This window comes from Vipera ursinii (assembly GCF_947247035.1).
Source record: "Vipera ursinii genome assembly, chromosome: 3".
NCBI lineage: Eukaryota > Metazoa > Chordata > Lepidosauria > Squamata > Viperidae > Vipera > Vipera ursinii.
The window spans coordinates 1,911,946-1,923,025 of NC_139516.1; the positions used below are offsets into that span (position 1 = coordinate 1,911,946).

At 48.1% G+C, this 11,080-nt stretch overlaps 1 protein-coding gene across 4 annotated transcripts in view; it reads right to left on the reverse strand.

Moving 5' to 3' along the window:
- Window positions 1-11,080, reverse strand: part of MAPRE1 (microtubule associated protein RP/EB family member 1) — a 30,973-nt gene that overhangs the window by 14,403 nt on the left and 5,490 nt on the right. For 3 of the 4 annotated variants that reach the window (XM_083360974.1, XM_083360975.1, XM_083360973.1), the window contains exons 2-3: window positions 10,325-10,448; window positions 3,939-4,084 (exon numbers count right to left, since the gene is read on the reverse strand). In XM_083360974.1, coding sequence (XP_083217100.1) covers window positions 3,939-4,084; window positions 10,325-10,445 — 267 coding nt within the window. In that variant the 5' untranslated portion in view covers window positions 10,446-10,448. The remainder of the gene's footprint in view (window positions 1-3,938; window positions 4,085-10,324; window positions 10,449-11,080) is intronic. The other variant, XM_083360976.1, reaches the window with a different exon arrangement.

An 11,080-nucleotide genomic window follows, 5' to 3' on the forward strand; every position in this document is an offset into this window, starting at 1 on the left:
AAATGAAAGCTTCTACAGATAGTCCTCGGCTTACAACAGCTCGTTTAGTCACCGTTCAAAGTGACAACAGCACTGGGAAAAGTGACTTAGGCCCGTGTTTCACATTTACGACCTTTGCAGCCTCCCCAGGGTCACGTGATCAAAATTCGGACACCGGCTCGTGTTTATGACAGTCGCAGCGTCCCGGGGGTGTCACGTGATCCCCTTTTGCGACCTTCTGACAAGCAAAGTCAATGGCGGGGGAAAACAGATTCCCTTAACAACCGTGTCATTAAGTGAGCAACTGCAGGGCTTCACTGAGCCGCTGTGGCAAGGAAGGTAATAAAACAGGGCAAAATTCACTTAACAAATATTCCGCTTAGCCGCAGAAATTTTGGCCTCCCTTGTGCGTAAGCCGAGGGCTACCTGCACTTGGGAATATCCCCGCTGAATCCTGATCCCTAGACAGGTGTTCCTCAGCCTTGGCAATTCTAAGATCCTGGCTGGGGAATTCTGGGAGTTGAAGTCGGCCCGGGTCTTCAAGAGAAACACTGCACTAGACCAGGGGTGGGCAACCTTGGCTCTTTTATGACTCGTGGACTTCAACTCCCAGAATTCCTGAGCCAGCCATGCTGAGGGGAAAGGGAGAGGTTTCCAAGCTGAGCCATGCTGGCTCAGGAATTCTGGGAGTTGAAGTCCACCAGTCATGAGGGGGCCATAGTTCCCCCACCCTGGCTGATGAATTCTGGAAGTTGAAGTCCACCAGTCAGGAAGGGGCCATAGTTTCCCCATGCTGGCTGAGGAATTCTGGGAGTTGAAGTCCACCAGTCATGAAGAGGCCATAGTTTCCACTATGCTGGCTCAGGAATTCTGGGAATCCACGAGTCACAAAGGGCCCACAGTTCCCCCATGCTGGCTCAGGAATTCTGGGAGTTGAAGTCCACAAGTCTAGACCTGTTCCAATCGGGTTTCAGGCCCGGGCACAGCACGGAGACGGCATTGGTCGCTCTGGTGAATGATCTCTGGAGGGCTCGGGATAGGGGATATTCCTCTGTCCTAGTCCTATTAGACCTCTCGGCGGCTTTCGATACCATCGACCATGGTATCTTGCTGCGGCGTCTCAGGGGATTGGGAGTGGGAGGCACGGTTCTTCGGTGGTTCTCCTCCTATCTCCTGGGACGTTCGCAGTCGGTGTTGGCAGGGGGGCAGAGGTCGACCGCGAGGCCTCTCGCTTGTGGAGTTCCTCAGGGGTCGGTCCTCTCGCCTCTCCTGTTCAACATCTACATGAAACCGCTGGGTGAGATCATTCGTGGTTTTGGAGTTGGGTATCATCAATATGCCGATGATACCCAACTTTTTATTTCGACCCCAAACCACACCAGTGATGCCCTCACTGTGATGTCCCGTTGCCTGGAGGCGGTGCGGGCCTGGATAGGGAGGAACAGACTTCAACTCAACCCTGACAAGACTGAGTGGCTGTGCATTCCAGCATCCCGGGACATTCAAAATGTTCCATCTCTTTCTATGGGGGGTGAGCTCTTACCCCCCGTGGATAGGGCTCGCAACTTGGGAGTCCTCCTAGATTCACGGCTTACCCTGGAAGATCATGTGGTGGCCGTGACTAGGGGGGCTTTCGCCCAGGTTCGCCTGGTGCGCCAGTTGCGGCCCTATCTGGACCGGGATGCCCTGTGTACGGTCACTCATGCGCTCGTGACCTCTTGCCTGGACTACTGCAATGCTCTCTACATGGGGCTTCCCTTGAAGACCACTCGGAGGCTCCAACTGGTACAGAATGCAGCCGCGAGAGTTGTCTTGGGAGTTTCCCGGTACTCCCATGTTACACCTTTGCTCCGCGAGCTGCATTGGCTACCAGTTGTCTTCCGGGTGAGGTTCAAGGTTTTGGTTATGATCTTCAAGTCCTTACTGGCATGGGTCCGGGATACCTCGGGGACCACCTGCTGCCGGCGTCAACTTCCCTCCGCCCAGTACGTGCCCACAGAGAGGGCCTCCTCAGGGTGCCTCCGGTCAGGGAATGCCAACTGGTGGCCCCCAGGGGGAGGGCCTTCTCTGTGGGCGCTCCGGCATTATGGAACCAACTGCCGGTTGAGCTCCGGATGGCATCGGACCTCCGAACCTTCCGCCGCGGGCTGAAGACCCACTTCTTTGAACTAGCTGGTCTGGCCTGATGGGGAGGGTTTTTTACTATTTTATTGTCATTGTATTTTAATTGGGCATTGGTTTAATCTCTTTTTAATTTTTGTACTGTTATTTATTTATATATGCCCTGTTAACCGCCCTGAGTCCTTCGGGAGAAGGGCGGTATAGAAATTGAATAAACCTAAACCTAAAGGGGCCATAGTTCCCCCATGCTAGCTCAGGAGTTGAAGTCCATGAGTCATAAAAGAGCCAAGGTTGCCCACCCCTACAGTAGACTAAGAAAAATGCAAATCTTATTTCCCTTTGAAAGGCAGCAGTGACTCAAAACCATTTGAAAATTACCATATGAAAACCCACATTCCTTCTGCCTTTCCAGTAATTCAAATGCAGCCATGTAAGCATTCTTTCACTCCCACCCATTTACTTGTATTTCACATTTTTCAACCAGAGGGGACTCTGGGTGGTATAAAACATTAGAATACAAAAAGAGCGCATAAAACTTTCAAAATTTTAAAAGGAGCCACGCAGAGCTGAATGCTGCTAAATGGTAAACCATTTGCTATATACCTTCTGAAAATTGAAACCAATATCTTTCCACAGAAAAAGAGACTAGCTAAGCAGAAGGATCTGGAGCTCTGGTCGTAAAATATCTGGGAATAGAAAAGTCTTCCAGAAGGTTGATGTTAGTCATATCTGAGAAAGATTAAAACCTCCCAAGAAAAACAAATCAGGATCTTTAACTTTTCTAGTTTGGACACACAAGTCAATGCAGGCAGAAATGGTGCAAACTGCAACTTGACAAGACAAGAAAAAAATACCTTCTTGCTTGGTAAAATACAAATCCCACCTTGTTATGAACAGCACATTAATCGCACATCCGCTGCACAATGTTAAAAAAAAACAAAATCCTAAGTGCTGCTTTTCCTGGAAAAGGTTCTCTCGTAAAGTTGAAAAATGAATGTCGTCTTGTCAGAATAGATAGATAGATGGATAGATGGATAGATGGATAGATGGATAGATGGATAGATAGATAGATGGATAGATGGATAGATGGATAGATAGATGGATAGATAGATAGATAGATAGATAGATAGATAGATAGATAGATAGATAGATAGATATAGGAACGCGGTGGCTCAGTGGGTTAGGACGCTGAGCTTGTCAATCAGAAGGTCGGCAGTTTCGCGGATTGAATCCCGGGTGCCGCGTAGCAGAGTGAGCGCCTGTTACTCGTCCCAGCTTCTGCCAACCTAGCAGTTCGGAAGCACGTAAAAATGCAAGTAGAAAAATAGGGACCACTCCGGTGGGAAGGTAACAGCGTTCCGTGCGCTTTTGGCGTCTAGTCATGCCGGCCACAGGACCACGGAGACGTCCTCGGACAAGCGCTGGCTCTTCGGCTTTGAAACGGAGATGAGCACCGGCCCCTAGAGTCGGAAACGACTTGCACGCATGTGCGGGGGAACCTTTACCTTTACATGTATATATGTATGTGTATGTATGTGTGTGTGGATAGATAGATAGATAGATAGATAGATAGATAGATAGATAGATAGATAGATAGATAGATAGATAGATAGATAGATAGATTAAACTGAACAAGACTGGGGGGGTGGAACCCTCCCTACTGAATATTGATTTTTAAACAGGGGGGAGGGGAAGTGCTAGCTTCCGACAGATATTCAAAATAAATTAATTAATATTCCAAATAAATCAATGGGAATGACTTAGGGAACTTATCTCCAGCTCTCCAAGCTGCAACATTCCCTAAAAATGACATCAGAGAAAAGTTCCGAAGCTCTTACTTTGTCGACCCCCATTCGCTTAAAACCTGCTTGTAGGACCTTGAAATTCTGAATGTATTCGTGTTCCAACTTTGCTTGGAATTTCACCTTCTTGAGCGTGACGGAACCTGGGAACAGCATGTCCATAAACTGGCAGTAAGCAGCACCTGGCAGAGAGAGAGAGAGAGAGAGAAACATCTTGGTGATAATCAGCTCTTAGCAAATGTATTTAGGGCAAAAGATGGGGATCTCTGCATTCCTTTCACAGCACTGGCTGCCAATCCTGTTTTATGTGGGAGGCAACGTTGCAGGAGAAACTGGTGCAAGGACCTTGACTCAGATAGTTGGGTGGGAAAGAAATCTCTCGGAGAACAAAATGCCATTCTTTCGGTCTTCTGCCCCTTTTTTAAAAAAAAAAATCCACCTCCCTCTTCACGCAGCAGCAAAACGAACGAGTTGCAGGCTAATTGAAAGCACGCTAATTAAGATGGATTGATTATATTCAGAACAAATATGGGACTAAAAAGTTTCAAATAGCATATGAATAATTTTTACAATTATAGAAGTGTTATTATAATTACTTTAGTTTTGTTATAAGGGAGTTAAAGGGTGGAAAGTTTGTTAACGTTGTAATAGATATTTAGCATATGTTTGCATAAGATTGCTATATGTAATACCCTGTATTCTGCTTTGGGAAGTGCGGTGGGGGGGGAAGGGGGGAGGGTTGATGGGGGGGGTTATTATTAAAAATTTTGTGAAACTTTTCAGAGAAGCAACCTGGAACTAAGGAGAAACTTCCTGACAGTGAGAACAATTAACCAGTGGAACAACCTGCCTCCAGAAGTGGTGAATGCTCCAAACCTGGAAGTTTTTAAGAAGAGACTGGACAGCCATTGCTCTGAAATGCTATAGGGTTTCCTGCCTGAGCAGGGGGTTGGACTAGATGACCTCCAAGGTCCCTTCCAACTTATTATTATTATTATTGTTGTTGTTGTTGTTGTTGCTGTTGCAGGCTAATTGAAACACCATCTTTTCCCAGCTGACTCTACCCAATCCATCTGAGGGGGCAGACAAAGGATGCCATGGGGGGGGGCTCTCTTAAGGAGGTCCATCTGGTGGGACCAAGAAGGAGGAGGACCATCTTTTCTCTGAGGGTCCCTCGCAGATGTCCTCGCAGACGTTTCGTTACCCAAACTAGGGAACGTCATCGGTGCTGGCAAGGAGTGTAGCTTGTCAGATTCTGACTTCTTGCCCTATTAGCAGTAGTAAACTTCATTGTCATTTCAACAATACACAATGCAGTACACAGTGAAACGAAACGACGTTTCCCCAGGACCGAGGTGCTACATCAGACGGCACGGATCAAAAGAAGAACAGAACAACAAACGACACGTAACTCTAAACTAAAAACTTTTTTAAAAACTACAAGTATTTATAGTTCCAGTTTCTTCGTGTGGAGAATTCTAATGGCTTGTAGAAGAAACTGTTGCGCAATCTGGAGGTCCCGAGCCCAAATGCTCCCGTACCTCTTTCCAGATGGCAAAAGAGTGAAGAGCGTGTATGAGGGGTGTGTGTGTGTAATCAGCCACAATGTTTCTGGCTTTACAGATGCAACGGTGTGATGTAAATATCCACGACAGAGGGAAGAGCAACCCCCATGATCTTCTCTGCCATCACTATTCGCTGCAGGGTTTTTGCGATCCGAAACGGTGCAGTTTCCAACCTTAAGTAACTCCAGCTGCCTGCCATTAGTGCAGGTTCGAGTCCCACCAGGCTCAAGGTTGACTCAGCCTTCCATCCTTCCGAGGTAGGTAAAAGGAGGACCCAGATTGTTGGGGGCAATAAGCTGACTTTGTAAAAATGCCGCTTGGGGTGGGTGTGTGAAAGCCCTAATAAGCAGGCATATAGATAGAATGAAGGCTACTGCTAAGCTTGTAAGCCGCCCTGAGTCTTCGGAGAAGGGCGGGATATAAATGGAATAAAAAATAAAATAAATAAAATAAAAATTAAGCTGACTTTGTAATAATGCCGCTTGGGGTGTGTGTGTGTGAAAGCCCTAATAAGCAGGCATATACATAGAATGAAGGCTATTGCTAAGTTTGTAAAAGCCGCCCTGAGTCTTCGGAGAAGGGCGGGATATAAATGGAATTAAAATAAAAATAAATAAATAAATAAATAATGCAACTGCTCAGGGTGCTCTCCACAGTCCCCCTGTAGAAGACTGTGAGGATGTGTGGTGGAAGCTGTGCCTTCCTCAGCTTCCTCAGAAAGTAAAGACCCCGGCGGGCCTTCCTGGTTACGGAGCAGGTGTTGAGGGACCAAGTGAGACCACAAAAGGTGGATCTGGGCACTCAGATTTAAGTGTGGAAAGGAACCAGGGAGGACTCCTGAGATAAGATTAGCAGCAGATTAAAAAAAAGGTCCCTCTCAAACTATTCCAAGCCAAGCGTCGTCGTCAGGGCTTTGCAAATCAGGCGCTTTGGCGCCCGCCGGAAGAGTTCTTAGCTTCAAACGCGCACAAAGTGCTTGGAGCAGCAAGGGTGGAACTCGAAACACCAGCTGCAGGAGGAGACAGAACGGCTCCGCCAGTTCCAACCAGGCTCCCCACCCATTTGCCCTCTGATTCTGGAGACCCTGACCGGAGGGTGGGGGAGGGAAGGATTTATACTCCTTGCAGACCGCTGGTCATTTGCGTTCTTTTGGAGGGTCGTTGAGGCCACCTGGAGGCTTTCCCCTGTCCTCAGGGTCAACCTGAGTGGTGCAAATGCGGGTGGGGGCCTTCTTGGAACTGTTGAAAGGACTGTGTGGTAAGACTGGAGAAAGATGACAACCCCCTTCACAAACGCAGGGCGCAACATGGCAGAGCAAACCCATCAGGACAAGAGTCAGCGGTCCGGCTGCATGCGAAAGACAAAGGCGGCTTTTTCAAAAGACAGCAGAGTCCACATTTTGGACCGAGAGGACCGCTGGTTGGAAACAGGGGTCCAAGAGGTCAAAACTGAACAGCCCTCCCTCAACGGGGGGGGATATGACACCACCTCTCTCCAGTCTAACACACAGTCCTTTCAGCAGTTCCAAGGAGGCTCCACCTCCATTTGCACCACTCAGGTGACCCTGAGGACACAGACGAACCTCCGAGTGGCCTCAACGACTCTCTAAAAAAGTGCAAATGACCAGCTCTCTGCAAGGAGTATAAATCTTTCCCTTCCGGACCCTCCAGTCAGAACCTGAAGAAGCTTCTGGGATGAGAAGCGAAACCTCTTCAAGGAAAAACAACGAAAGTCCAGTTGCCTCGTGTAAAAGCACCTTTGGGACAACCAGGACCCTGGAGGACTGACAAGTCTCTAAAGAAGCCTTCACTGGAAACAAAAATGCTCAAAAGAACTCAAGGCAACATGGTTTGACCACCCCTACAAATTACAGGCAATCCTCGACCTACAATCATTCCGTTTAGTAACCGTTCACAGTTGCAGCAGTGAAAAATGTGACTTGGCACCATTTTTCACACTTAACGACCGTGGCAAGGAAAGTCGTAAAATGGGGCAAAGCTCAATGAACCTTTCGCTTAGCAAAGGAAAGTTGGGGCTCCATCACTGAGGACTGCCTGTAATCCTGTTTGCAATATATTTTAAAACCCCAGATAAAAAGCTACTGCCGCTCCTGCAGGCGCATTTCCCCCGAGGTTTAATCGCAAGGAAGAAGCCTCCGTCAGCCTGACAAATACGAACGGCCTTCCACCGGGACCGGTGTCTAATCTCCAAAACAAAGAGCTCCTACAGCCTTTTCTTCTGCGTAGTCGGATATTCTATCTTATGTAGAGTTTCCAAGTGGCATATACTGTATTCGGATACAGGAGAGGAATGAGAAGTGCAGAGAACAGCAACAAAGACGATTAGGGGGCCTGGAGGCGAAAACGTATGAAGAACAGTTGCAGGAATTGGGTGGGTCTACTTCAGGGGTAGGCAACCTCAGCTCTTTTATGACTCGTGGACTTCAACTCCCAGAATTCCTGAGTCAGCTATGCTGGCTCAGGAATTCTGGGAGTTGAAGTCGAGTCCTAAAGGGGGCCATAGTTACCCCATGCTGGCTCAGGAATTCTGGGAGTTGAAGTCCACGAGTCCTAAAGGGGGCCATAGTTCCCCCATGCTGGCTCAGGAATTCTGGGAGTTGAAGTCCACGAGTCCTAAAGGGGGCCATAGTTCCCCATGCTGGCTCAGGAATTCTGGGAGTTGAAGTCCACGAGTCCTAAAGGGGGCCATAGTTCCCCATGCTGGCTCAGGAATTCAGGGAGTTGAAGTCCACAAGTCCTAAAGGGGGCCATAATTACCCCATGCTGGCTCAGGAATTCTGGGAGTTGAAGCCCACGAGTCCTAAAGGGGGCCATAGTTCCCCATGCTGGCTCAGGAATTCTGGTAGTAGTCCACCAGTCATAAAAGAGCCAAGATTGCCTATCCCTGGTCTAGTTTAACGAAGAGAAGGACTAGGAGGGGGACATGAGAGCAGTCTTCCAGTATTTGAGGGGCTGCCCCAAAGAAGAGGGAGTCAAGCTATGCTCCAAAGTACCTGAAGGCAGGACAAGAAGCAACGGATGGAAACGAATCAACCTGGAATTAAGGAGAAGTTTCCTGACATTAACCAGTGGAACAGAAGTTGCCTCCAGAAGTTGTGGGTCCTCCATCACTGGAGGCTTTTAAGACAACATTGCACATCCATTTGTCTGAAATGGTCTAGGGTTTTGTGCTTGAGAAGGAGGTGGGACTAGCAGACCTCCATTCCAACTGTGTTATTTTTTTAAAAGTATTGCAGGCAAACTCTGCCCACAGTCTGGAGTTTGATCCTGGCCGGCGGAAGGTTTGACTCAGCCTCCCATCCTTCCCGGGTCGGTAAAATGAGGACCCAGATTGCTGGGGGCCATAGGTTGAAAACTGCCCAGAGAGTGCCATAAAGCACTACGAAGCAGTACATAAGTCTAACTGCTATTCAGCTCTGCACCATTTTGCCCGTATGAGACATTTCAAGATACATCTAACACAGAGGTTTTCCAACTCAGCTCTTTGATGACTTGTGGACTTCAGCTCCCAGAATTCCTCAGCCAGGCATGCCTGGCTGAGGAATTCTGGGAGTTGAAGTCCACAAGCAGAGGTCTGCATGCCCCAAGCAGAAAGTTCGAGTTTGGTCCAGGGATGCAAAGGCAGTACACCTTCTGCGTCGCCTTTGGGGAGATGGATAACATATAAGTTTGATTAAAACATAAAACAAGCGTCAGGACCTCCTTCAAACCCACATCTTAGGAAAGGAGAACGCTGGGAGACAGTTTCTTCCACGCAGGAGCGTTTGACTAAAAATAAGCGGTAGCAGGCATAATAGACGGGATCTGAGGGATTCCCTTACAGATCCGAGATTTTAAAAGTGTCCCTAAGTAAACCCCCATCCCACAGTTCATCCAGGCGGTTCAGACCGGCCAATCCCCAGATGGTGAGTCCCTCGTGGGAAAGGAAAAATAACTTGGGTCGGTTTCCATTTCCACAGCTCTTCGCACCTTCTTTGGAGGACGGAGAAATAAACCAGATCCCGGAGGTCTGTATCTCTTCCCCCCCACACCCTTTTTCCTAGCAATTTTTTTTCCCTTTTTCCTAGCAATTTTCCTAGGGAGAAAAAGTTCAGAGGGATGCATAGCACAGAACAGGGAAGGCGAACCTTTGAGAGACCGAGTGCCCACACTGCAACCCAAAACCCACTTATGTATCCTTGGGTCATGGGTGGGCGTGGCCCATTGGGTGGGCGTGGCCACAGTGGTAACGGCAGACTGGGTGGGACTAAAAAATTCCATCAATCAATTCCAACTTTGCGAGATCTTTTTTTTCCCCGTGAGAAGTTGAAATTGATTGATTGAACCTTTTTTTTTTTTTTGCACACGGCGGCGGAGGCCTAAAGTGAAAAGGTTTTATAAAACCCAGTTTGAAGGCCCAGGACTGGGGCGACGGCGCATGTGCCCACAGAGAGGGCTCTGCGTGCCACCCGTGGCACGCGTGCCACAGGTTCGCCACCACAGGCATAGAAGGCAATGTGTTTACATTATAATGGGCAGCAGACAGGAAGGCGAATAAACAAAAAGTTACATTGTGGTTAACAGAGGAAGTGAAAGCAATAAAACCAGCATCCCCTCTCACCCCTAGGAGCGTGGCAGAATCCAGGGGAAGGTGAGATCTTGCTTTAAATCAGAGGAGACAGTTAGAAAAAATGAAATATAAATGGATTCTTGACAATAAAATACATTTACACAAGGCAGGCAACTACCCACCCCCACCCGAGCGAGCCCACTGCTGTTTCCAACTACTTAAGAGAGAGAAATAGTAACGAGCAAAGGCCTCAGACGAGACGGACTCGTGGTGTCAGGGGTTCCTTACCTGAACAAAGTTGCTCGATCTTGGTTAAAGTTAGTTGTAACGACTCGTTGATCCAGGCAAGCATGTCATGTCGGCTTAAGTTATCACTCGTCACAGAGGTGGAGTACACATTCACGGCCATTTTCTAAAAGAAAATAGGTAGAGAAAGGACATGGTTTTACACAGAAGGGCTTCACGTGAACTCGGCACCGAGTTTATTTATTTATTATTATTTATTAATTTAATTTATATACCGCCCTTCTCTCAAGAGACTCAGGGCGGTGAACAGGGCAATACATAAAAATAGGATACAAAAATTAAAATTATTAAAACATAATTAAACAATGCCCATAAATAATACAGATTTAAAATTGAAGTAGTAATAAAATCCCACCCCGTCCCATCAGGCCAGGCCCGCTTGTTTAAAAAGATGGGTTTTAAGGTCGCGCCGGAAGGAGCGGAGATCGGGCGCCATCCGGAGCTCTACCGGAAGATGGTTCCATAAATCCGGTGCACCCACAGAGAATGCTCTCTCAAGTCTGCGCGGTCATATCTGTTCCGAGACATCATCTGAAGCCCCAGAGGACCCCCCCCAACTTTTGGGCCCCAGGGACCGGCTCCGTGGAAAGAGATTTTTCAGTGGTGCGTAGTTTTGTGGGCTGCCTGCATCCCGTGGAGGGGGCTTTGTTTGTTTGTGCAGACCACTCGCTGGTATGCCGCGGCCCAGTACCGGTCCACGAACCGGGGGTTGGGGACCCCTGATTTACGGCACTCTCT